Source organism: Cricetulus griseus, chromosome 7, assembly GCF_003668045.3.
Source record: "Cricetulus griseus strain 17A/GY chromosome 7, alternate assembly CriGri-PICRH-1.0, whole genome shotgun sequence".
Taxonomy (NCBI): Eukaryota; Metazoa; Chordata; class Mammalia; order Rodentia; family Cricetidae; genus Cricetulus; species Cricetulus griseus.
The window spans coordinates 89,359,206-89,386,963 of NC_048600.1; the positions used below are offsets into that span (position 1 = coordinate 89,359,206).

Below are 27,758 nucleotides of genomic sequence, written 5' to 3' on the forward strand. Positions count from 1 at the left end.
GGGAAAACAGCTTCAGTGACAGCAAGGGTCTTGTCTATCCCCTGGGACCAGCCTGCACACAGTGGACCCTCTACTATTTAAAGACTGGCAAGCAGGGTGGTGGTGGTGCTCCCCTCTAATCCCATCACTCAGAAGGCAAAGGCAGGCAGATCTCTGTGAGTTTGAGGCCAGCCTGGTCTAAGGAGAGAGTTCCAGAACAGCCAGAGCTATACAGAAAGACTGTCTCAAAAACCCCAAAATTAAATAAAGAATGGTTATCTTGAGGGCATATGAAGAAAACCCGCCCAAAACTCCCAATGCCCTCAATCTATTGCTCCCCCACCTCTACTCTGAACAAATTTCTGACAGACTTCCCGCTGGCAGAGTAAGGAACACATCAAGGAAATGCCCTCCAACCAGCGACCAGCCCAGTCCCAGGGCACCGGGCAGTAGGGGAGGGAAATAGGGGAGAACATCTCTCCCACAGCCCTCATCCAGCTGAGGCCCTCCCCTGGGTCAGTCTGTTGCCTAGGCAATGGCTCTCTGAGGAGCAGCTGGCATTAACTCTTTAATAACTAGGGACAGCTGCTCACTGTGGAAGGGGCTGGGATAGACGTTCCCGGGGGAGGAGATACGGCACTGCCTGTCATGGTCCCTCAAACCTGGAATCTTCAGAGTCGTTGTGAGGTGGAGAGATAGGAGAAGGAAAGCTACTGCTGGGGCCACAGAGGCAGAAAGAAGCAGAGAGCAGAAGTCACTTTAATATATCACCCACCTGGCCCCATTCCTGGGAGCAGAGCATTCCCAGGTCCCCACACCCACTACTTATGTAGCTTCTAGTTCCGATCTAAAAGAGGAACCAGCACACCCTACAGGTGTCCATCATCCCTCTGCTGTGGTCCAATGATCAGTCCATACCCTTTCGACTAGGATTACCACAGAGTGGGAAGCACTGTGCCTCCAGATCCTGGCTTTCCCCCTTACTCACGGGTATATTAACCTCTTTCACGGTTAGCTTCGGAATGCAGCTAGTGATGCCCTTGTCGAGGCTGCAAAAGCCTTAATGTTTCAAGTCCATGCTTAGTGCTCTGGTGTGTCCACCACCCATCCCACCCCTCAGCTTCTATCCTGTTTTTTTTTTTCCCCCAAGATTGATTAATTCCTGAAACCATCTTAGTTGACTACATCTTGTCATCTTTTGTCATCTTGAGAAGATTCTTTTCCCTCTGGTCTTGTTCACTTTAAGAACTCCAAGCTTGAGGCTGGAGAGATGGCTCAGTGGTTAAGAGCACTGTCTGCTCTTCCAAAGGACCCAGGTTCAATTCCCAGCACCCACATGGCAGCTCCCAACTGTTTATAAATCCCAGGGAATCCCAACACCCTCACACAGACATAGATGCAGTGAAAACACCAACACACATAAGATATAAATAAATAAAATTAATAATAATTAATAATAATAATAATAATAATAATAATAATAATAAAGGACTCCAAGCTTAAAACAGTGGCTGACATGTGGGAGTTGCTTGAGAAATGAGTTCCAGCAAAACTAGGGTGAAACACAAAAAAGGTGTTGGGGGCAACAGTGCCTCTGACTTAGGGAGGCAGCCAAGGGCAGTTGTGTGCTGATTACTGTACAGCCCCAGTTATAGCTGGAAGAGGAATAATCTAGAAGAGTTCCTGCCAGGAAGAAAAGAGTAACAGGCTCCATATGATAGCGAGTAAAACTGAGACCCTAAATAAATGCAAACATTGGAAGGTATATTATTCTCTGGGAAATAATAAACTAAAGTCAATGATTAAAAAGTCTTGGGCTCATTATGAAGTGATTTAACACACAGCACAGTTTAGCATAAGAAAAGGAGAAAATCCATTTGATCTTTCGAAGGCCTTTCTCCTGGCATTGAGAGAGCAGACTGGCAGAACAGAGGCTCCAGCCTAGCACCACTCAGTCCCGAGGAAACAGTACTTGCCTAACATTTACTGAGCACCTATGTGCCTTTTGTTTTGGTTTTTGGTTTTTCGAGATAGTGCTTCTGTCTGGCCTCCAACTCATATAGATGCACCTGCCTCTGCCTCCCGAGTACCGGGATTAAAAGCATGTGCCACCACAGCAAGACACTAAGTAGGACTTTATGAGTTTTGAATTTAATGTGTCTGATCCTCAGCTTGCTGGAGTACATGTGATAGTTGTCCCTATTTTCCAGATTGAGAAAACGAGGCATGAGCTGCCAGACCAATTTTCTGAGGTCCAGTGGATGGTATTAAGAACAGGGTTCACACCCAGATTCTCACTCCCTTCCCAGAGCTACCTCCAGAAACCATATCATCCAATCCTCAGGTCCTTCTTGCCAAAAGGCAAACGATATCACCCCATACATAAATGCACACATGCACACGTATGTGCACACACTGCCCTGGAAACTGGGGTGCGATGCCACAGACGTAGCAAAGCTGCCCCGTGTTAGGGAGCTGATCAGCAAGGCTAGAGCGGGGCTTACCTTCCTGCAGTCTTTGCAGAATACAGAGGCACTGCCCAGGAATCCCAACACCTCCCCGCAGAGCAGACACTGGGAGAGGCCGTTGCCCATCACATTCCGCTGCATAGTCTCCAGCCGTTCCACCAGACGCCTGCAGCACAGGACAGAGTCAGAGGGACGTGCTTCCTGTCCTTAACCTGAAGCCTGCTTGGGCACAGCTGCTGTTGGAGTCTAAGGGTCTGTGCTGTTCCCTCACCCCGCCACCGGCTAACTCCCAGTCACTCCTTAACTTGCCATCAGCTGAGCACCTAGGACAGGTGTGCAGGACGCTGGGGATAGTACAGCAAACAGGAGAGATAACACATAGCTCTCTTGGAACTCAGGTTCAACAAAGGGGGAAATCCATGAACAAGAAAACAAGCCAAGAGTGAGGGGACAAGAAGAGACAGATGAGGGACCAGAGGCACAGTAGATGGAGGCCACAGAAGGCACTTGGAAAACACAAGAGTGCCAAGAGATGTCCAAAAAGCCAGAGAAGGGCAGAGAGCTAAGGGGATTTGCAGGTCACAGGCTGGAGTTTGCTTTCAATATGAAGCCAAGGAAGAGTTTGAAGGTGATTTGACCCAGGTGATATTTTACTAAGCTCCTGTGGAAATCTGGGATAATGGGGAGGAGAGTGGAACGGAGGAAGCCAGGAGGAGGTCAGAGCCTCTCTCAGAAGAAGGCTGGAAGCCTGAGCTGTATCCCAAAGGGCAGGATTGAAGACTGAAGACGCAGTATTGAAGGCCGGGTATGGGAGGGAGTGTAGGTTTGGGGTCAGAGCACCTGGGCTGGTGAGAAGCTGCAGCAGGAGAGGGAAAAAAACACTTTTCTGTGAAACTGCGAGATGCTGAGCACCCAGGAACCTAGCTGAGCTGCACAGGTGCCCCTCCTCTCCCTTCCACTGTAGATCCCCCCCCCTCCACCTGCTATGTAACTACAGCCTCCATGGAACGGTTTAGTTTGTCAGCCACTCTATTCCCGGTACCCAGTGGCTGTTCAGCAGAAACTCTTCAATGGATGAAGAATAGTATGTGGCCACATCAAACCCTCTGATGGTCACCCCCCCACCCGGGGGTGGGGTGGGGGGGCTTCACTTCCTGCTTCAGAGAAGCCTGGAGCTGAGGAAATGGGAAGTGACTTGCTGAGTCATAAATCTCCCAGGAAGAGGAGCCACGGTCCACTTCCAAGCATACCTGCCACAGTGCCCCACTCACGACAGGCCTGTCTTTCTCGAGGTGATGGGATTGCTAAGGAGGACAGGGATAGCTAGCTCATCAGTGAGGGCACTTCCATCTGCATGCCCCACAGTGAGCACCTCTGCTCTCCATATATTGGCCTTGCTGTCCACCTAGGGGCCTGTAGGGCCTTGGGGGCAAACCCAGTTCGAACCTAACACTTGCTCTTGGGAACCCTCTTGTTAGTTTGCGTAGTGTTTCCATGCATCATGGAGAGGACACACTTCCTCCATGTGAACAATTCATCGACAGTATTGCCTCTGGATCTTACGCTCTTCAACTCCGCACTTAGGGTGGCACCAGACCACAGAAGGGACTTCCTGAGGTAGCACTGTGGAGGCCGAGACATCGGCCTGCTGGCTGAGGGCATCCAAAAATGCTTCCACAGCACAGGGGAGCCTGTATGAATCTCCTGCAACCCACTCCCAGATCACTATCCTGTGGGAAGTTTGGAGCCCTGGAAGTGGCAGCGAGGTGTGTGTGTGTGTGTGTGTGTGTGTGTGTGTGTGTGTGTGTGTGTGTGAATCACCAGCATCCACCAGCATTCACTGCTAGCCCAGAGCCTGGCAGAACCCTTGGGGAGGAAATCTGTAAGGAGCCAGGTTAGGTTGGGAAAAAAAAAAGAAAGACCCAGCCGTTCTGATGTAAGCCCTATTTGCACTGACACGATAATGACCTGTCTGTGTGATTGAGGCTCATACAAGAGGCCGTTGGCACAGCAGTCATTTTTCTAGTGGGACCGTCGCCTTCTAAAGCTGCCTTTCTACCATGTCTGATTTAAAAAAATGATCATGAAACTAATGGAAAAAGATGAACAGAAAAATAACAAGATCAGAACAAACCGAGCTCCTGCCCAAAGCAGCAGAGTGCAATCAATCCCATTTTCCTATCCAAGCTCTTCCAAATCAAACAATAAAAAGACACACCAAAACATTGGATAACTGAGTCCTAGCTGAGAACACACTGGAGGGCGCCTCCTGCTGGGCCCAGTGTGCGATTCAATATCAACCTCCACTTGAGTGCACCCCTTGGCTGAGCTACAGCTGGCAGGAGGGTACACAGAGACCAAATCCAAACCACTCCCTGGGCTCACTCCCACACTCCTGGGGTCCTGGATCAGTACAATCCCCAGCTCCAGCTGTCTACATCCCAGGGGGCCCAAATGAGAAGCTGACTGCCTATGACCGGTACCCCACAGACCCCCTGCACCCTCCCTGCTCAACACCCTGGCTTTCTTGCTGGAGCTGCTGGCTGGCTCACCCGATCCTCTGCTGCTCCAGGATGTCCAACCGCTCTGCTCTCTGGATGACCTGCAGGATGACCTCCAGCTCTCCAGGGCTCAGACACTGGCTCCTCCTTTGCTTCTCCGTCTGGTATGTATGCACAGACCAGCCTGTCTGCAGCCTTGGGAGAGAATAGTACTGCTGGAGGTAAGGCTGACCACTACAGCAGTATCCCAGCATACCCACAAAGCCCTCATGAGAATGGTATAGACATAACCTGGACATTGTGGTCCAGAGTCCATAATGAGAATTCCTGTAAGATACGGATGTGTGCCCATTACTGGTGTCGGCATTGCTAGAATTCTTGCAATGTGGGACCCACTGTTTCCCTGTCTAGTAGGGGAGTCTGGTCCTAGCCCCCTCCTTGCCTTTTACACTGTGCCCCTCACACTCTGCACTCAAACCATAGCAGCCTCCTATCAGGGCCTCTCTGCATGCCATGTTCCTTCAACTTCAGGACTTTAGCATGTCCTCTTCCTTGGAACTTTTCCCATATTTCCTCATAACATTTATTTATCTGGGTCAACAGAAGCATCATACTCAAAGTGAAGTCTCTCTTGGTCCAGGACCCAGTTATAACCCCGCCCCTACTCCACTGCCAATCATTGCCATTAAAAGAATTGCTCATCCCTAGGTACCCATACAGGTTTTACCTCTCCCTATCTCTGCTTTAATTTGAAGGACCAAGTGAGTTCAGGAATGTTCAGTGGCACTGGATGCCTCATAGGAAAAGTGTGGGTTGGACATTGGACTCGGCTCCCAGCTCTGCAGTGGGTTGTCTGTACCACTGTCCCTCAGACACACATCTGGGAGGAGACCCTGACACTGGCTTTTCGGAAAGGCTATGACAGCTCTCAGCAGCTGCTGAACAAGAGCTGAAGTTGGGAATGAAGGAGACCCTGGAGAGTCTAGGGACAGCTGGGCTCTTGCACATAATACAAGAGCTGAGGTCTCCCAGCAACATGTGCCCTGCCGGGGAGGGCACATTGGCCTGGTATCAGAGGGGGATGGTAAGAGGGACCAACCTCATCCCTTGTCACTCTCCCTTCAGGGAGGGGGCTGAGGCACCCAGATGGAAGGAACCAGCCAGCTGTGGAGCAAAGATGCTCACACATCACACGTGACACCACTCTTCCTGAATGTTTCAGATTAATTTTTCTATCCACCTTTGATGTCTCAGCTCTGTCCCCCGCAGGCTCATAATGTCTAATTGCGGATTTCTTAAACTTGGTCCCAGCTGGGAAATGCTGGCTCCTGGTACTGACACAGTCTAACAGCTGCAGGGATGCTCCTAGCCTATCAGAGCCAGCACCCAGAGAACAGAAAGAGACTAAGAGGCAAAAGGGCATCTGAAAGGCTCTGTCACAGGTGCACACTGTGTGTGTGTGTGTGTGTGTGTGTGTGTGTGTGTGTAGCAGGGGCAGGTCCAACCAGAACTGAATGGTCACTAGGCTGAGGATTAACAAGAAAATCAAGATCCCCCCCCCACCAAAGGGACACATGAGAACCACAGAGGGGCAGAGACCCTGCTGAATGTGAGGGGAAGATGCTGTGGGCTAGCTGTGGTCTCTGCCAAAGGGAATCGTTCATTCAGGCAACAAATTGGTATTCTTGCTATACATCCACGACAGTAGGTGACGAGAGCAGAACCAACGAGGACGCCTTGTTTCCTGTGGATTGTTGTGACAGAGCACGGGTTTAAGGGTCAGCTGAACTCAGATGTGGGTCACAACCCAGCCATTCACAAGTGATATGGGCAAGGAGTTCAGGCCTCATTTTCCTAATCTGAGAAATGGGAACAAGTTTGTTCTACATAGTGGATAATAAATAAACATGGGCCAAGAGTGGTATGCATTTGCCAGCCACCTCTCTCCAAACTTCCTCCTGGGAATAAACCTTGCAAAAGAATGGAAGGAAGGCAGCAGTAAGTGGAGAATGAAGGGTACCCTAGCAGGCCACAAAGCTACTTACTTGGCTCTCAGAGCGAGCTGCCGATCGTTGGGGCAAACCCACTGATCATTCCCACTGCTGAAGACGGTGTCAGCCATGGCTGGGAGCACAGCCCAGGGTGGGAGTCACATCTGAGACAAGAAGGAAAGAGCATGTCAACAGCTGGTGAGATGATGGCAGACAGGGTCGCTGTGGACCACCGGCGCTGATCTCACTCCTCCAGCAAGGCCTAAGTCAAAGCTCCCTTTTCAAAGCCTTGGAATCCTGACTGGGTGACTAGGTGTGCCTCATGACAAAGTGACCAGAGTAGATGGGACATCAGAAGGTGAGAATCAGAAGGTCGAGGAGAAGGCATCCTCTCAGCAACTTTCAACTCAGCTGGCCAGCCTGCAGGGCATCCAACCCCTGCCCTTTCCCACACAGCACACTGCCCTGAACCCATTCTGGAGGGACAGGCCCGGTGAGGAGATGACAAGACACTAGGGGAGCTCATGATTCTCCCCTCTCTCCTCACTGGACTGGAATGGCAGCTCACAGCCCAATGCTCTGCTCCCTAAGAGGTCCCACCAAAGAAAGCCACAGTGTTCTTCAGAGGGCAAGGGTGGCAGCCAGCACCTCTACTAGACAGTTTTAAAAGTCATTGTACACAAGGGCATCCTTGAAAATCCTACAGGAAGGGACCCTTCTCTAGAACCTGATGCTTCAACATTAGTATAGCTTAGCCAGCCTATTATGAAGATGTTGCTTGTGCCTTCTAAAGGGAATGAGAGAGAGAGAGAGAGAGAGACAGAGACAGAGACAGAGACAGAGAGAGACAGAGAGAGTTTGTGTGTATATGCACATGTGTTGGGGAGGAAGAGATGAACTTGGCTCAGTGTGCACTGACCCAAGTGACTTAAATCAAATCCTGTCCTGTGGATTGCAAATCAGAACCCTTCTATATTCCACAAAAATAATATAGTGAGCAGGAAAGCTGGAGAAGTGGATGGCTCAGTAGTTAAGCGTACTGGCTGCTCTTCCAGAGGACCCAAGTTAGATTCCCAGCTCCCACATGACAGTTTACAGGCATCAGCAATTCCAGTCTCAGAGGGTCTGGTGTCCTCTTCTGGCCTCCATAGGCACTGCATGCAATGTAGTGCCCAGATATACATGCAGGCAAAACACACATACATAAAAATAAATTTTAAAAACACTGAGGTTGGATCAGGTGCAACAGTGCTGCTCTCAAGGCTTTGTTCTATTCTCCAAGCTTACCAATTGATTTGTGGTGATTTCCTCTGAGAAGGAAGACCCTACAGGAGCTTTGCTTGGAGACCAATGCACGGATATTAACTCAGAATAAAATTTTGTGCTTATTGAATTCCTTCTGCCTCAAGATGAAAGTTGTATGGATGCTGCAATTCTATCTTTATTGGTAAGAAACACAATGGCACACATTTTAACACACTTTGGGCTTTGCATATGAATATAGGAGAGTGGATGTTATTGAGTACACAATTCCTCATCACTATTCAATACAATTTCCTGGTATTACAGTAATGTGTTAAAAAATAAATGTTTATATGCTTGTCAGTAAAGTTATATAACTGAATTAAGTAGTGGAGGAAAAAAAGCATTGAAGTTGGAAGTTAGTTTGCCGTTTCCTCAGAATGTTAAGCACAGCCTTGCCACACGACCCGGCAGCTCGATTGTTCTAGTTATCCGGAGGACTGAGAACATGTGTCCTCACAAACACACGTGTGCAAATGTTCTTAGCCATGCTATTCCTAATAACCCCTAAGGCAAGAACAACTAAAACAGCCATCAACTGAGAAAGGGATAGCATATGTTCTATCCATACAAAGAAATGCTATTTTGCTATTAAAAAAGTTCTCAGACCCCACTCTAACATGGTTGAGCCTTGAAAACAGTAAGCTAAGTGAAAAAGCCAGGCTTGTAAAAGAGATCACATACAGTATGATGCTGCTTATGGAAGTGTCCAGAAAAGGCCAATTTATAGAGGTAGATTAGTGGTCATTAGTTGTCACAAGAGGACAGTGACAGCTAATGTAGGCTGATGAAAATATTCTGGAATTAGATAGGAGTGATGATTACTATACGTGAATTCCAACTCATTGGACGTTATAAAAAAAAGTCTTTGGGGTTGATGAGATGGTTGGGCAGGTAAAGCACTTGCTGTGCAAGGCTGGCAACCTGAGTTCAATACCCAGGGCCCACATAAAGGTGGATGAAGAGAACCAGCCCCACAGAGTTTCCCTCTGACTCCACATGTGTGCCATGGCACACACCATCTCACACACGCAATGGAAAATAAAACCTTTGAACATACCACCGGGCGGTGGTGGCGCACGCCTTTAATCCCAGCACTCGGGAGGCAGAGGCAGGTGGATCTCTGTGAGTTTGAGGCCAGCCTGGTCTCCAGAGCGAGTTCCAGGATAGGCTCCAAAGCTACACAGAGAAACCCTGTCTCGAAAAACGGAAAACAAAAACCTTTGAACATTCCAAAACATATAGGCTGTATCTATTGATATTTTACTGAGAAATCTAAAAAACTTCCATTAAAGATATTCTGCTTATTGGGCAGTCACATAATTTATGTCTTTTATGAGAAAAGCACATGTTTTCAAAACAAAGAAAATTCATGAGAAAATGGATTGTTTTTTATATTTTTAAATCTACTTTGATTTGGGGTTTAACTGAAGACAGCTGGGAGTTCTTGTCTGACTTTTCTTTTAACCTTTGAGACGCTGTTCCGGTGAAATACATGGAAGGCATCCAGGCTCTCACGGCTGTGTAGGAAGGCGGAGGAGTATTCTAATAGCTTTCCCAGATAATGGTGTTTGCTTTTCGGCACTGAAACTCAACAGATGGCACTTGCTTAGAAACTAACTCCAGTACAGCTTCTGAAGTCACATATGAGTACTTCCTGTTTTCTCAGTGTGTGTGAAAGAGGCCAAAGGTCACATGGTTTTTTGTTTTTGTTTTTGTTTTTTTCGAGACAGGGTTTCTCTTTGTAGCTTTGGAGCCTATCCTGGCGCTCGGTCTGGAGACCAGGCTGGCCTCGAACTCACAGAGATCCGCCTGCCTCTGCTTCCCGAGTGCTGGGATTAAAGGCGTGCACCACCAACGCCCGGCCTCAAAGGTCACATGTTGAGGAAAATAGTTTTGATTTTAGGGATCCCTCAAACCTGTTGGGGGACCTTCAGGGATCCCTGAACCATGCCTAGAGAAATGGTCTTCTAAACCAATGTGGCCCATGCCCATGATGACCACCAGGGGGCAGCATGTGGGTGGGAGCTACCTGGCGGTACACTGTCATCCCACAAATGGACTTGACTTTCCACCTTGGGCCATACTTCAGGAAGGACACCCCCAACCAGTCAGGTACAGAGGCTCCATGGGCAAGCCAGGCACCTCCAGACCTTCTCCCAAATGGAGCTAATGTAGTCCAGAAAAACAAGGAGGTGCAAAAGTCAAGTTCACACCTATCCATGCACGTCTTTAATCCCAGCACTTGAGAGGCAGAGGCAGGTGGATCTCTGTGAGTTCGAGGCCAACCTGATCTACAGAGCGGGTTCCAGGATAGCCAGAGGTACATAGTGAAACCTTGTCTCAAAAAAACAAAAAACAAAAAACAAAAAACAACCAAATCAAAACATGATTAGTTCAAGGATAATGAGATAGATAGCCCATGGCATAAAGGTTTTCTCGCCAGACCTAATGGCCTGGGTTTGATTCCCAGGACCCACATGAAAGGAGAGAACTAGCTCCTTTGGGCTGTTCTCTGACCTCCAAAGTAGCTGTACTGCCCCCCAAATAAAATCAATCAATTGTAAAAATAAAAATAAGAATGTCATGTTCATTAAAAAACCTTAAACCTGTGCCCCATTCCCAGCCCCTAGTGCACTGTGGGGTTGTCATTTTTGTTTCAGTTTTAGTTAGCTTGTGAACGCCGTGGTCACACTGCTACAGGAGTGTGAAATGCATTACTCTGCTCAAAGTAAATATTTAAGACACACGATTCACATGTTCTTTCGTTCTTTTCCATTCTAACATTCTGGGAGTGTCAAGAAATGGAAGGGCTATGACCCAGGTAGACAGGTTCTATACAAGCTGCCCAGCTCTGCCCCCAACCTGCAGGGGGCGCTATGCACAGACCAATGTTTCCAGGGCAGCAACCCAAGTCTGACAGTCCACTTCCTCTATGACTGGACACAGAAAGTAGGTGGTCTCTGTGCTCTGCTGGCCACTCTTCAGAAGCAGAGGCGTTATCAGGGTGACCCTGGAAGACAGGAGCAAGCTAGGGAGCCTTCGGGCTTTGCACTGGGACGACTTTACTTTTCTGCAGAAGCTTCTAAACTGAAGCCCATGACAGGTAAGAAGGACAAGCAGAGGAAACGGAGAAGAACCTGGTATTGAAATCCTTACCTCCATGACAGCAGAGAATGAGAGGGAGCCAGGTGAAGGCGGGGATGCTCCTCATAGCTTCTCACCAGCCCCCTGCCCCCAAACATCTCTAGGGAATGAATGCACTGCCTTCAGGTCATCAGGTCACTTCCTAGTGCCACAGTTTTAGGCCACAATGCAGGGAACCTACTGCAAGTCTATACAGTCTGTGGCGCCCACAGGCCATTCTATTCTGTCCTTCCTAACCTAATCATTATTCTTTCTGTTAGATGAGATGTAATGGTCAAGAGGCCATTAAAGGACCACACAGTTGGGGCTGGAAAGATGGCTCGGAGGTTAAGAGCACTGACTGCTCTTCCAGAGGTCCCGAGTTCAATTTCCAGCAACCACATGGTGGCTCAAAACCATTCATAATGAGATCTGGTGCCCTCTTCTGGTGTGCAGGAGTACATGCAGGCAAGAGGCTGTGTACATAATAAATAATCTTAAAAAAAAAAAAAAAAAGAAGGACCACACAGTTACATGTGCTGGTGTGCAGCACTGCCCCCCTGCTTCCTGTCACTTCCAATATAAGCACAGAGGGTGGTCTTTATGGCAGGGAGGAAGATTGGGAGAAAAGGTCCACAGAAGAAAATAAAAATGGGGGTTCATGCAGATTTCCTAAAGGTGCAGGACAAGTCAGTGGTCTTCCTGGGGCCTCTGTTTCCCAACTGCTACCCAAGGGATGGATGCCTGCATAACTGCCCCGTACCCGAGTATCACTGCTAAGATGCACAGAAGATATATGACATGGCTGCTGGCGGGTCCAGGGAGGGAGCCTAGGGGCTGCTCCAATCTAGATTGAACCCCTGTGCCAACCCAGTCCACAGGATAAAGATGAGAGCCACTGTAAGACAGACACATCTAAGGGGAGATGGAGAGAGATGGAGCAATAGCTCTGGCTCTGGCTGGGCAGGGACACTTGGATGCAAGTCCACAGCTGAGCATGGGCACAGAGGTGGCTCAGCATGAAGGTCAGAGACAAGAACACAGGGACGGCTGTTCCCACCCTAGGCTGCGGCTGGCACCTCTGAAGGCACAGCTGTCCATCCTTCACACAGAGCAGCCTCAGGACAGATGGGGGACAGGAAGGGCAATTCGAAGAGGCCCATTTTAGGAAGCTGCCACAGAGCCAGCTTGGGTGTGCCAAACCTCTTCGGGCTGAGCTAGCTGCCAGCTCCCCGACTTGGAAGCCAATTAGAACCCCCCAATGTCTCCCATCCCCTAAGCACTTCTCTGCCAAACTGTATACATACCACCCAACATGCCTGCCCTGCTCCTCAAGTGAGGGCCTCCGGAAGACTACAGTCCACACATTCTTAAGGGTTCAAGGTGAGCCTGAGCTACATTAGATAGGCCCTGCCTCAAAACACCAAGGGCTAGTGAGCCTGCCTAGTGTGCACACTCAAAGTCCATGAGCCTAGCAGAGTGTGTGTGTGTGTGTGTGTGTGTGCCTCATAATTGAGGTCTCACAGCTTCCACCAACAGTACTGAGTGTATTAAATGTGTGCCCGGCCTATTTGTTAATAACTTATGAGGGAACAAAACAAGGGTTCATAGAAGGTGAAGAAGCAGGAGGGTGACCCTACCTACCCAGGAAGAAGGGTAGAACTAGCCTGGAGGGGAACAGAGGCAAATGGACAGAAAGATGGCCATGTGGGGCTCTGGTCACTTCCTCTATTAACCATGGAGAGACAGCACACAGGGTCTCTAAGCTGTGACAGGCAAGACCCTAGAGAGGCATTTGTGAGTGTGTAACGTGGACAGTGGTTGTGCCTGTCCAATGGACCCTGGAGATTGGCGCAGGGGTCCTTGTCTGATAGCAGTGACATCTCTAGCCCCTCTCTTTCCCTACACTATGACTCCTGTATCCTCTCCTCTCTATCCCTTGTTGCCAGGCACAGAGTCTGCTGCAGCGGTTGCCTGCTAAGCTGAGCTGTGTTTCATGGAAAGATGGCTCTTCCCAAATAAGACACTTAGCCAAACAAACACAACAAAAAAACCCAGATATGCAAAGAGCGACAGGACAGGCTCTAGCCAGTTCTGTGGCTGGTTGGTTCAAAGGCAGTTTGTTTCTCGAGATTCCCTATGGGTTGGCTGCCGTGTGGCAGTGGGTGGCTCTGACAGCTCAGCTGATTTCCCTGGAGGGGCTGAGGTACCCACAGGCCTTTGCAGACAAGCAGCTTCCTCCTTGTGTCTCTCATCCTGCACTGGGTGCCACAAGCTGAGCAGAGACTGCATCCGTAGACACACTCAGGGGCCCTTCAGTGGAGGCTACGGGTGCTGAGGGCAGGCAGGGACAGGAGTGGCTTATGCCAACTTTTTACGAAAAAATGCCTGGGGCACAGAAGGTTCATAAGCCCCTAGCAACTCTCAGAGCAAGATCTGTGAAAGCAAATACTGTGTGGCTGAGTGATCAGGTTCTCTCCAAAGTTAAGAGCTGGTCATCCTGGATGTTCACTGCCCACATCCCCAGGGGACTTGTCCCCATTGAGAACTTCATGCCCTGAACTCCACAGGATGCTGTATGATAAAGAAAAAGCAAGAGCCAGAGAGTTGTTTCAGTGCCTCCAAGCCCGACAATCTGAGTTTGATACCCAGGATCCGCAGAATGGAGAGAACCGACTCCTGTAAGTTGCCCTCTGAGGATCACATGCACGGCATGCTCCTTCCCTTCAACACACCCAAAAGAGAAAGCACCAGAAACTCACTCCTCACTCCTCCCCCATGACCATGCTCAGTGTCTTAATGAAGTAAGGACTTTGTGTTTTCCTAAGGATTTACACAGAGATTTTAAGTAAAATTGTCTGCCTTGTTTATTCAGGTTACTACTATATCCTGTGCTTTCCAATATCCTTGACATTATAACATTATGACACCAGAGTAGTCTAGACACAGTTCATCATCCGGGACACACTGGTGACTTCCGAGTTTTCTATATATACTGAACACAAAAGTGGACACCCTGAGAGATCCATCTTGGTGGCCATCTCTGATGAGTTCCTTAGGGCAAATTCTCAAAAGAGATGTGGAGTAGGCATTTTTTGGGAAACACATTTCGAGTCAGCTTTTATACAGTAATGCTCACATCCACTCAAAGCTGTGAGCTGTGAGCCTTGTGCCTGCTTTCTCCCAAGTGTGTCTAGAATTGTCCATCAGGAAATATCTGCTGGAAGCAGCAGGATACCATCAGCCTAATGTCAACGTTGCATTTTCTGAAGGGCCTACTTATAGATCTTCAATTAAAATCTCTGCATCCACTTTAAAGAAGGCTTCTGGCTCCTTAGCTCGGAGTTGGTAGGACCAGTGCTGGCTTTAGCATCTTGGTTGATGGGCCTTGTCAGGTACTGTAACAGCTAGCCAGCAGGGTGTTCTATAAAAAGGAGTGAGGGCTAGGGGCGTGGCTCAGTGGTAAAGTCAACAAATAAGGCCCCATACCATCAAAACAAGCAAGCCACCCAAGAGGAAAGACTTGTGTCCTTCCCACCATGGGCCCCCCAAGGGTTCTGTGACCCCAGAAATACTGCTGCCTGGTCCCCAACTTCCTAACCACCATAGCTAGGCCAGGGTAGAAACTACCCATCCACAGCTGTCCCTAACACATACCGTACCTAGAGGGCAAATCAACCTGCCCTTGGAGAAGCATGACACACAGAGCCCCTGTCCCACCCAGGGCCTGGGAAGGGCCACAGGCCCAAGAGACAGCTTCTTCCTGCCTACTCTCTCTCTCTCTGGGATGTTCTGTTCTTCTATTTCTTCTCAGGGACCTTCTTGTTTTTTTGTTTTGTTTTGTTTTTGTTTTTAGAGACAAGGTTTCTCTGTATTGCTCTGGAGCCTATCCTGGCATTTGCTCTGTAGAACAGGCTGGCTTCGAACTCACAGAGATCTGCTTGCCTCTGCCTCCCAAGTGCTGGGATTAAAGGTGTGCGCCACCAACACCGGCTCTCAGTGACCTTCTTGATGATGCTATCTAGCCTGTGAATTCCAGAGAATGTGAGCAAGGGATAGACTCTGAGCCTAAGACCAGATGATCTGCTTGGCCAGAGTCGGCCTCGATGCCATCACAAGTGAGAAACAATCCACCTCCACCCCATGCACACATGAAGAAACACATCCCAAGTCGGGCCATACTGTCTTCATGTGAGAAGGAAGGAAAACAACATAGGGAAATGAGGACGAGGCAAGCAGGTGGGACGCCCAATCACAAAAGAAATTGGAAGCAATCAGCCAGTGCAGGCCCTGCCTCCTCACAGCCACTTAAAGAGAGTCATTGAATCATGATGCTTACATGAAACACATGGCCCAGCCATGGGTGGCAGAACCACCCAGCTTACAGATTCAGGGTGCCTTGTAAATGGTTGTGTCTAGGGATGGTGGTTTTGTACATTAATGTAGCAACACATAACTCACACAAATAGTCTTTGGCAAATAAAACCTTTTACCTTGATCTTAACCGCCAACCAAACCCCTTACCAGGTCAGGTTTGATTTTCCACTTGTGGAAAAAAAAATCAAAAGTCTAGGTGGAGGAAGTAAATGTGAGACAAAGGTTCCCTCCCTGATCCACATGACTAAGGACAAGCCCCAAGAAGCAAGGGTAGGAGGGCTAGAGACGAAGCAGGCAGCTTTTGAGAGACTGGGAAAGAGTCGTCACACTGACTGCAAAATCTGAACCAGCACCCAGAGAGCTGTGTGGGGACCTAGTTATAGTCCCCATCCAGCCCCCATAGGAAGAATTCTGTGATCCATTAGTCATGTCTGCCCTGGTGTGGGAGGGAGAGTAGGTGCACATTTGCTATTGCCAAGTCTGTCACCCCCAAGATAGGCAGCTGTGCATAGGCTGAGGGTAGCAGAGGAGGAGATCAGGGGAAGGGGTCGTCTCAGGGAGGGAAGAACAGCTGGGACAAAGAAAACAACACTTGCCCCTGCACCAGTACTTGCTGAGGCCTTGGGCACTGTGTGAAAGCCCTTCACTCTACAACAGGTATTAATATTCCAGGAATCCCTAGCAACGGGCCCTGACATCTGCTCTGTTACTATGATACGGGAAACAGGATGATAGTTACAAGATGAGGTGAGCCTAGATAGCAACATCTCCACCTGTCAGGCTGTGCTGGGAGGAAGGAAAACTCAGACAGGAGTCCTGAACCCAGGAGCATGGCTCACTCAGAAGCATCTTGGAATGACAGGAGGATTCAAGATGAGATAAGAGTCCCGGGAAGCGCGGTGTCTGAAGTGCCTGTCTGACACTCATTCCTAAACATTGCCCTGTCGTTAAGCCTCCTGCCAGATCTGCCTGCCTGGGGAAAACCCCCTTCCTCCCAGCCCCAGGTGCCCAGCCCTCTTCTTGCCAGCACTGTAGCAGTGCTTCCTAACCAGACTTCAGACCTCCTGGGGCTCACACTCTAGCCCTTCCTGTGGAACCAGAGATCTTCCTCAGTAGCACAGGTCAGAGTGCGCTCAAAAAATGCCCCAGGCTCCACACTACCACAGCACAAAACACCCAAGCTGACCTTGAAAGAGTCCATGATCTAGTCAGAACACTCCTGGAGTTTTACCTATTACTACATTCCTTTAAAAAAAATCAGGGGCTGGAGAGATGGCTCAGAGGTTAAGAGCACTGACTGCTCTTCCAGAGGTCCTGAGTTCAATTCCCAACAACCACATGGTGGCTCACAACCATCTGTAATGAGATCTGGTGTCCTCTTCTGGTGTGCAGATATACATGGAAACAGAATGTTGTATACATAATAAATAAATAAAATCTTAAAAATAGATTTTGGGTACTAGAATTCAGACACATTCCAGGTGCTCAGCCTTGTCCCACACATCCTTCCATCTAGGACATTTCTTTTCTTTTTTTGATGTTTTGAGACCAAGGTCTCACTGTGTAGCCCTGGCTGTCCTGGAACTCACTTTGTAGATCAGGCTGGCCTGGAACTCAGAGATCTGCCTGTCTCTGCCTCCCAAATGCTGAGATTAAGGGCACATGCACGCTGACTTTTAAATATATATTTACTTATTTGTATTTGTGTGTGTGTGTGTGTGTGTGTGTGTGTGCCTATGTATGTGGCCACATGAATGCACAGCATGCTTGCAGAGGGCCGCTGTGGTAGTCAACACTCTGCTTCCACTGTGTGTCTGAACTCAGATCATCGGGCTTGGCAACAAGCACCTTTACCCAGTTAGCAATCTCACTAGCCCCCTCTTTTTTGTTTCCACTTTGCCTGTGGTGTGTGCATGTGGAGTATGCATGTGCGGGTATGTGTGCTTGGCCTGTATGGGACTGTACAGGTGTGTGGAGACCCAAAGTTGGTGTCAGGAAACATTCTCTATTGCCCTTCTACCTTATTCAGTGAGGCAGATCTCTCAAACTTAGAGCTCACCAAGTGTGGCTGGCTGGTCTCCCTAGTCAACTTGCTCGGCGGGGGCTTACCCATCTCCATTAACTCCACCTGTAATTCTTCTTCTGAGGCTAGAATTACAAGGGGACCTCTATGCCCATTTAGCATTTATACCGGTCTGGGGATCTGAATTCAAGTCTACATTCTTGTACAGCAAGTGTTAACCATTGAGCCATCTCCCAGGCCCATGTTTAAACATTTTTAAAGTTATTATTATCCCTCCCCGCCCCCGTGTGTGTGTGTGTGTGTGTGTGTGTGTGTGTGTGTGAGAGAGAGAGAGAGAGAGAGAGAGAGAGAGAGAGAGAATGTTGCCTGGCTTGTATTTGACTTTACCTGCTGACCCATCTCATCACCTGGGACACTCTCTTCCTACAGATACCAGTCCCATCGTCTCTGTAGCTTCTCTCTCTTTGTCCAACATTTGGGCTGATCCTGCCTTGCTTCTCTATCCTCCAGGCTCCTTGTCTCTGCTGTCCTCATGAAGACAACTCTGGAGATGTCCTCAGTGCCCCTGGACTAACACAGTGCCTGAACATGCTGAGAGTTTGGCACACCTTCACCAATACGCCGAAGCCCACAAAGCAAGGCCTGGCCAGGCAACTTGCTTCCTCTCCATCCATCCATCCATCCATCCATCCAGAGCCCCCAGCCATGCCTAGACACGGATCTGGGTGGACCTCCTTCCTGTCCTACCTCTGGCCATGTGGCAAGGTGATTCACACCAACTAGAAACCCAGAAAGGACCTGGACGCTGGAGGAGTGATCAATGATACATCCAGGTCCAAGGTCAGTTAATGCCAAAAAATGACAGATGACACAGCAAGGTTAGCTTCAGAAGAGGAACCAGACAGCAGGCAGAGTGATGTGTGAGATGATACGGAACACGCACTGTTAAAGTGGCAGGGTGCCATTTGGAATTATTAATGAATTTTTTTCAATCTAATGAAGAAAAGTTGGAGTTTATAAAGAGAAGGACATTTGTTATTGCTCTATTTTGCCCTCCCCACTTCTTTCTTTGAGACAAGGTCTCTCTCTGTAGCCCAGTATACAGCACAAGCTGGCTTTAAACTCATGGCAATCCTCCTGACTCAGTCTCCCAAGTACTGGGATTATAGGCATGAGCCACTACACCTAGCTTCAAAAAGGAAAAAAAAAAAAGATTCAGTGGGTAAAGGTGCTTGCAGCAAGGCTGAGGGCCTGATTTTCATCCCTAACCCCACATGGAAGAAGAGAAAACTGATTCCTTCGAGCTACTGTACGACTTCCACATCACACACAATAAATAGGATTTTAAAAAATGTTATGGCCAGGTGTGATCATACACACCTTCAATGCCAGCGCCCAGGAGTTAGAGGCAGATAGATTTTCATGGATTCACAGACAGCCTGGTCTACACAGTGAATTCCAGGCCAGTCAATGCTACACAGTGAGACGCTGTCTCAACAAATTGGAAGGATGTGCAGCTTAAAGATTTTAATACAGATTTTTTTAAATATAGATTTAATATACTTAAGCACAGATATGAAGAGACAGATGATGTGTAAATGAGTGACAAGCGGGGTCCTAGACTTGGCACAGATTTCTCAGGAGAGTGGGGGACTTAGTTCTCCAGTCACCTTCAGAAGGCGGCTTAAGGCAGGTAACAGATGAGAGCACTCTACCTATCCTCAGTTTCTTCCAGGCATGCTCCCTGCACCCCGTAGGGGCTTCGGCAGGGCTCCTACGCCTGTGCCCTGACACACCCATCCCTACATAGTCACAAAGCACAGGGTGTCATTGTTCTATCACCCAAGCAAGACAGACAGCATGTGGTCCCACTGCACCACTGGCCCAACAGACACTGGATGCTGACTATGCTTCAAGCCCAGCAGCAGCTCAGTTGCTGGGGGCCTGGCAGACGCAGCTCTCCTCCATAATCCTGCAGGCCTCCCACGTGTACTCACAAGACACCCTAATATAACGGTGGGGGCGTCTTCTATTTAATCCTTGGATCCCTTAAGGAGCTGGGAAGCCAGTGACCCCCAAACTCCTGCCTGCCTCTTTGTCTAACTTGAAACAAACGCTTTTCATCTTCCCAAGGTGAAAAGCTTAAACCTGAAATGAGATGCGAAATCTCTCCCTTCCCTGCACCCCGCTTTCAAGCCACAAGCTCTGCCCACGCATCCCCAGAGGCGCAGCTTGATTTTGTCATTTCTGAAAAGCCTGACACGGGGCAGGTAGGAACACTCGGATCATGACAATCACAAGGTAACCACATTCCTTGGGCAAGCATCCCCCGTGAAGGCACAGGAGGGAGGCCGTGCAGGCTGGTGCAGGCCAGCACAGGCCACCTTGCAGGCCCAAAGTAGCACTTGTTCCTGCTGGCACCAGGCCATAGCTGTGTCTTGGGTGTGCTGCCACAAAGTTGCAGAGCAAATCTGAAAGCAGGGGAATAGGCAGCACTAAGTGTTGTCTGCAGCCTCAGGCTCATAAGGTGACCCTCACCTGTTTGCCACTGGAGCCTGCTAGTTCCTCAGCATTCTCAAGCCTGACTGACGCTGCAGCCCTCTGAGTTCTGTCTGCACTGCAAGGGGTTCTTGTCTGCCTGTCTGCCTGTCTGTCTGTCTGTCTGCCTGCCTGCCTTCACACAGCTATCTTCTTTCTCCTCTCTTCCTCTCCCCACTCCTCCTCCCCTGTTCTCCCTCCTCAGTGCTGAGCAAAGAATACAGTGCTACCACTGGGCTATCATAATCTCAGCCTCAGTCTGACTTTTCCCCTTTTTCTTTTGTACTGGGGACTGAACCTGAGACCCTTTAAGCTATATTCCCAGCCCATGTTCTCTTTTTTTTTTTTTTTTTTTTTTTTTGAGGCAGGAACTTGCTTATAACTTGCATATAGCCCAGACTAGCCCAGAACTTACTATATAGCCTAGACTAGCCTGGAACTTACATTCCTCCTCCTCAGTCTCCTGAGTACTGGGATTACAAGTATGTTAGAATCAGACATCTCACTCCAGAAGGCTTTCAATCTAATAATTACAACTGGAATGACCCTATTTCCAGGTAAAAGCCACATTACCAGGCACTGAGAGGTAGGGCATCCTTTTGAGGGACACAGTTCAACCCACATTAGGATCACAGACAATCTTGTGGGGAATCTTTTTTCTTTTTTCTTTTCATTAATCTACAACTGAATGTTCTATTTTCTTTCATTATGGAATACAGCTTGTCACATCATAGTCATATTTGTGGTGTTTGTATCATGATATCAGATATTTTCCCAACAGTATAGAACAGCAGTTATCTCGAGATGCACTTACTCCTCTCTACTTTAAATGACAGTGATGAGGGCTGGGGGGACAGCTGTCTGTAAAGTGCATGCTGCATAAGCATGAGACCCTGAAGTCACATCTCCAGCACCCACTTAAAAAGCAGGGTGTGGACAGTCATAACATGCTAGGTCCTCCCAGGGGCTTGAGACATGCACTAAAATGTATTGATGCTGTGTGTCTGCCTGTCCCTGGCTGAAAGTGTGTGTCTCTCCATCTGTCCATGTGTGTGTGTGTGTGTGTGTGTGTGTCTATATGTCCATCTGTCCATGTATGTGTGTGTCTGTCTATCCACGTATGTGTGTGTGTCTGTCCGCCTGCGTGTGTCTCTCTCAGTCTTTCTGTGCCTGTGTCTCTGTCTGTCGTCTGTGTGTGTGTGTGTTTGTGTGTGTGTAGTCTGTCTATGTGTGTCTGTCATCTGTCGGTGTGCCTGTCTGTCTGGGTGCCCATGCAACTGTCTGTCTGGGTGCCTGTGTGTGTGTCTGTCTCTCTCTCTCTGGATGTTTGTGGATGTCTCTGGGTACCCATGTGTCTCTGGGTGTTTCTGTGAGTGTGTCTTTCTCTGTGGATGTGTCCTTCTCTGTATGTGCCTCTGTGTGTGTGTGTGTGTGTGTGTGTGTGTGTGTGTGTGTGTGTCTGTGCCTCTCTGTCTGTCCATGCCTTTCTGTGTGTATCCCTGTGTGCATGTATGTCTGTCCGTGTGACTCTGTATATCTGTCTATGTCTCTGTGTGGGGGGTGTATCTGTGTCTGTGTGTGTGCCCATCCATGTGTGTCTCTATGGGTGTGTGTGTTTCTTTCTCTGTGTGTCTGTGGTCTGGGTGTGTGTGTCTCGGTCTGGGTCTAATTTTGTCTGGGCCTACGTGGGTCTGTCTGAATGTCAGGGTTTCTAGGTCCCTGTGTGTCTCCCTTGCTCCCTCTCTCCCTCCCCCATCTCCCTCTCTCCCTCCCCCTCATCTCTGTGTGTCTGCCTCTGTGTGTCTCTGCCTGCCTCTGTGTGTCTCTGCCTGCCTCTGTGTGTCTCTGCCTGCCTCTGTGTGTCTCTGCCTGCCTCTGTGTGTCTCTGCCTGCCTCTGTGTGTCTCTGCCTGCCTCTGTGTGTCTCTGCCTGCCTCTGTGTGTCTCTGCCTGCCTCTGTGTGTCTCTGCCTGCCTCTGTGTGTCTCTGCCTGCCTCTGTGTGTCTCTGCCTGCCTCTGTGTGTCTCTGCCTGCCTCTGTGTGTCTCTGCCTGCCTCTGTGTGTCTGCCTCTGTCTCTGTCATCTCTCTCACTCTGTCTCAAGTTTTACCCTGTAATCTACGTGAACCTGGAACTCATTCTATAACCCAGGTTGGCCTGGACTTCTCTATAATTCTCCTGCCGGTGCTTCCTGAGTACTAGGGTTGCAGGGTGAGCTATCACACCTGGAGTTCTCCATCCAGAAATACAACCTGCTTCCATTTTGTGACTTATGGGACCTGGAAAGCCCCAGGCCAACATAATTTCTGCAAAGGAAATCTGACTTTAGTTCCCACCTGGGTGCTTGTTGAAGGAGCTGGACAAAACTCAGCAGGAGACAGAACCCTACAAAGGAAGCTCCTCTCTCCTTACCTGCCAGGTAGAGGCCTGATTCTCAGCTCCTTGGTGGGTGGTCCTCCGGGTCCCTGTAGTAGCCTCCCTCACCCCTGCCTCTGCTAGGTAGAAAGCAGCTCTCAGGTCGTCCTCAGTCCCACCAGGCACTTCTCCATCCTTCTTCCGCCCAAGCTCCTGGCCCCGGCTGTTTGCTTAAAGCCAGCAGCCAAGGCAACCCTCAGCTGACCTAACCTGCTATCTGTGGGCCAGCTGTCCCCTCTTGTTCCTGGAAACACAAACAGACGTTTCTCTGTTCCAACTCCAAGGTTAAGTGCCATACTGCCGAGGAGCCAGCTGTCCACTTCTCTGCAGGCTACTAGAACCCCAAATAAACAAAGATGCCCACCATGACATCCCCAGTGTCAACTGCCTAAGACCCAAGCAACAGTGGGGGATACCCCAGAAAAGGACTCAGTACAGAGGGAGGGTCCAGACAAAACCAGTGGCACCTAGCCCGGCATCTTCAGGATTTTCAAGATGCTCCCACAGATTGAAAACCACATGTACACATGTTCAACATGAACCTAAGCTACCAAAGAAGAAAGGCAAAACATTCAGTCTCACAGGTGCTGCCTGCCCACTGCGCATTTGCCACGGGCTGATATCAGGCACTCACAAGTCCAGGGGGATGATAAGACCACTCGTCTCTTACAGAGACAAAGGAACCAACCCCAGAGAGCTGCAGCCACTGCCTGGTGCCCATAGCTACCATAAGTGGCCTAATTTGATCTGAGCTGGGCTGAGCTCTGGGACTTTCCCCCCCACTTTCCTGGCTCCAGGAAGACCTGTCTGCTGGCAGATGGTGCCTAACAAAGGCAATAAACCAGAGGTGGGTCGGGGAGTTATCAAGCACCTGCCAAACACTCTGCCAGGGGCTCTCAGAACCTGAGTGGGGCAGGAAGTGGCCAAGGGCCAGAGCACACTGAAGGGGGTTATGGAGGAGGTAGGCTGTCGCAGCTTGCAAAGAGTACACAGTAGCTTGAATGAGAGGTGTTAGACAGGCAGCCGGGACCTTTGCTAGCTTGCTGCAATGGGCTGTTGTCCCTCTTGGGCCCAGAAATGAGTCTCTGAGAAGGCTGCTGCTTCTCCAGGCTGCTGCTTCTCCAGACCTGCGTCAACCTATTAGCCTCCCCAGGCAGCCTTTGGAGTCCCCCCATCCTGCCCCCACCCTGCTCAGTATTTCAGGATCAAGTCCAGTGCCCTCAACCCGAGTTCATGCCTCATGGCCCAGCCTGTGCCTCTCACTACTCCACACCCACTGCCTCATTTGTGACAATGGCAGCATAAGCAACAGCAGAAAGACAACTGAACTTTATGAGAACAAAAAACCTGAGCAACAACATCAAGAATGTGACAAGAGAACTCGCAGAATGGAGAAAATATTTGCAAACTGTACGTGGGAGGCCAGCCCTGCTGTGCCTCTGACCTCTGCCTGAGGCTCCAGAGCATAGCCTGGGCTCTCAGCTCCAAGTGGCCAGTTTGTAGGCTTCCCTTTCCACTTTTTGGGAGATTCCCAGAGAAGGCTATTTCCATATACACTGGAAGAGGAATCAGTTAAAGGGACAGGTCACATGACCTTCCTAAAAGGGACAGGTGATGTAATGTGAGGCCAGATCAAAGGCCAGTCCCCTGGAGCTGGAAGGGTGATGGCTAGTTGAGGTGTACTGCTCTTCAGAGGACCCGAGTTCAGTCCCTAGACCCAAGTGGCTCACAATTTCCTGCTAACTCCAGCTGCTGGGGATTAGATGCCTCTGGCCTCCGACGGCAACTGCACATGTGCACATTTTCCATCCCTACATATACATACATACACATAATAAAAAAATTAATCCTTAAAGAAAACAATAGGTGGGCATGGTGATGCAGGTATAATCCAACATGCCAAGAGGCCAAGGTGACAGGGCTGAAAGCTCCAGGCCAGCCTAGGCCATGCAGCGAGAGCCTAACCCAAAACAAAACAGAAGATGACAGAACAAAAAAGCTACACCCATCTCTAAAGGTGCAGGAATTGGAACATCTAGAGCTGGTTCTTGACCTGCAGGCCGAGACCCCTTTGGGGGTTTGTGACCCTTTCACTGGGGTCCCATATCAGATACACTGCATATCAGATATTTACATTATGATTCATAACAGTAGCAAAATTACAGATATGAAGTAGCAATGAAAATAATTTTATGGTTGGTGGTCACCACAACATGAGAAACTGTATTAAAGGGTCGCAGCGTTAGGAAGGTTGAGGACCACTGCTCTGTACTGTTGACTAAGTTAGAAGCAATGATCAAAATATTAAATGCTTGAAATATTAAATGCTCGGAGGGTACGGTACTTTTAAGGCAGGCCTGGCAACATGAGTTCAATCCCCAGAACTTACACAAAAGAAGAGAGAACTGGACTCCACGAAGTTGACCTTTGACCTGTGTGTGTGTGTGCGTGCGCGTACACTCGACAACACTAGATGATTAAGGGCTGGTGAGATGGCTCTGTACATAAAGGTTCCAAGCCTGGCAACCTGAGTTGGATCCCTGAACCCATATGGTGAAAGCAGAGAACCAACTCACAAGTTTGTCCTCTGACCTCCACACACACACACACCATGGCATGCACCTGCCCTCCTTACTCCACAAGAATAAGTTGTTTTTTGTTTTTTTGAGACAGGGTTTCAAAAAACAGACAGTCCTGGCTGTCCTGGAAGTCACTTTGTAGACCAGGCTGACCATGAACTCACAGAGACCCACCTACCTCTGCCTCCTGAGTGCTGAGATCAAAGGCACTCCATACCACACCTGGCCATAATTTAATTTTTAAATAAAAAAAGCTGTATGGAAGGCAAACAAGCACATGAAAAAATGTTCAAAATCATATCTTAGAAATTACAAATCACAACTAGGATAATACTACAATCTGTTTGTACATCCAAAATCCCAAATCTGACATCAAATACTAGTGAGGAGATTGAGCAAGCAGAACTGTCACTGTAAAGTGGTATATGACCTCTAGCATGGCTCCAGGGACAGACCTAACTGGGGTAGTGAGAGAATGAAGACAGAGAGACAGACACATATGGACAGAAAGCTGGGATCAGGGGACCTGGGCCCTCTGATGGAGAAATCGCAGCAACCTAATAGCTCAGAGTGTTTATTATATGGAATTGAACAGAGAAGTGGGCTTATTACACACAGACGTGTCAAGAACGTGGGGCCTTCATACAGATAACAAGGAGGCGGGGCTTGTGGTGCACAGCTGGGTCAAGGAGACTGGTTTAATCAATCTCGGTACAAGTGGCTACTGAGCAGTCCTCAGGCTGTAAACACGAGGCGGGGGCACTGCGTTGGAATTTTCTGCACACACTGTCAACACTCCCACTCTGACACCTGAGAAAGGCTTTGCCATCCCTCGGAGCCTCACCCAGGGAGGGCTTTCCCACTCTCACAGGTCTTTGACATGGCTGTGGCCATGTCGACAACACACTCACTCAGGCTTCACTCACTCAGGGCTTCCTCTGCTTCCCACAGGTACAACCAGTTTGGAAAGTTATTTCTTACAGAATTAAACAACAGTAGTCACCTGCTTACAGGGCAAACATTCCCAGCCCTGAAGTGGGTGCCTGAACCCACGGCTAGGATCAAACACTCCCCGACCCCCAGTGATGCCTGAATCCACAGAAAGAATCAAACTCTATATATGCGGTTTTCATTCCTATACAGACCAACCTATGATAGAGTTTAATTTAGACATTCAGTTTAGTAAAAGGTTAACAACAAACCAGGTGTGGGAGCATGCATCTATAACCCCAGCACCTGGGAGGCTAAAATAGGATCAATTGTTGGCAGTTCAAAGCCAGCCTGGACTACACAGTGAAGCCATGCCCTGGGGAGAGGAGGGAGTTTAACAACACTACTAATAAATGCACAACAACTCTGGGCTGGGGAAGTGGATCCGTATGTAAGGTGCTTGCTATGCACTGGAGTTCAGACTCTGAGAACCCATGTGAAAAGCCAGTCGGGCATGGTGACCACCTGTTAGCCCAGTTCTCAGATGGCAGAGATGGCTCTGGGGCAAGCTGGAACTGGTGAGCTCTTGGTTCATCAAGAAACTGCCTTAGTAAATGCAAAGTGTTTGAGAAAGACACTCAATGTCGGTTCCTGCCCTCCACATGACGCTATACATCCATGGGCATTTCTTAAACATACTGCCTGAAGAGATAGCTCAGTGGTTAAGAATGTTTGCTGTTCTTCCAGAAGATTCTAGGGGAACCAACTTCAGTTCCCAGCACCCACATCAGAGACTTAACACTGCCTGTACCTCCCTCTCCAGGAGATATGACACCCTCTTCTAGATTTCATAGGTACCTACACACACACACACACAAATCTTAAAATATTTTAAAGTAAAATTATAACAATATACTATAGTAAAGGGTATGTGAATACCCCCCCACACACACACACATACACTTTTCAGTTCACCATCAGGAACTGAAAATGTTAAAATGAGACCCTGAATAGAACACTAGGAGATTACAGTTTTACTGTACTTTGTGGTGCTTACACAAGAAAATAGGAAAGTTACGCCCACGTCCTACTGATACACACACACACACACACACACACATAGAAGCTTTACTCATAATTTGAAAACAACCGAAACAGCCTTCAATGGGTAAACAAAACTCGGCACAACAGCCCTCCAGTGAGATATAAGTAGGAGGAGCTGGCCACGCTGCTGTGTCTGGCTGAGGCAGCCTGAGGTGTATCTCCTGTGTCCAGGGATGAGGAAATCAGATTTCTTCATCCCATCAGGTCACTCTGAAGGTAAAGCACTGAGGGACAACTTGGAAGATTACACCACTGTTCTGATTTCATCTTTTTTCACTAACTGAACAACAAAGTAACCGCCACTCAACTGTGTATAAAATAGGAACAACTGAACTGCTGCTGCCGAATACCTTCCTTGTAAATGGGGAAGATTAAACCTAAGTAACAAGTTAGCTCTCTGTAGCAATCAGCTATGCATCATTGTAAG

General features: G+C 48.8%; 1 protein-coding gene across 7 annotated transcripts in view; it reads right to left on the minus strand.

The window, feature by feature from the left end:
• Rph3al (rabphilin 3A like (without C2 domains)) overlaps positions 1 to 27,758 on the minus strand; it is a 142,018-nt gene that overhangs the window by 72,556 nt on the left and 41,704 nt on the right. For all 7 annotated transcript variants that reach the window (XM_027426718.2, XM_027426725.2, XM_027426724.2 and 4 more), the window contains 3 exons: positions 6,994 to 7,103; positions 5,000 to 5,143; positions 2,484 to 2,613 (listed from right to left, as the gene is read on the minus strand). In XM_027426718.2, the coding sequence (XP_027282519.1) occupies positions 2,484 to 2,613; positions 5,000 to 5,143; positions 6,994 to 7,070 (351 nt within the window). In that variant the 5' untranslated portion in view covers positions 7,071 to 7,103. The remainder of the gene's footprint in view (positions 1 to 2,483; positions 2,614 to 4,999; positions 5,144 to 6,993; positions 7,104 to 27,758) is intronic.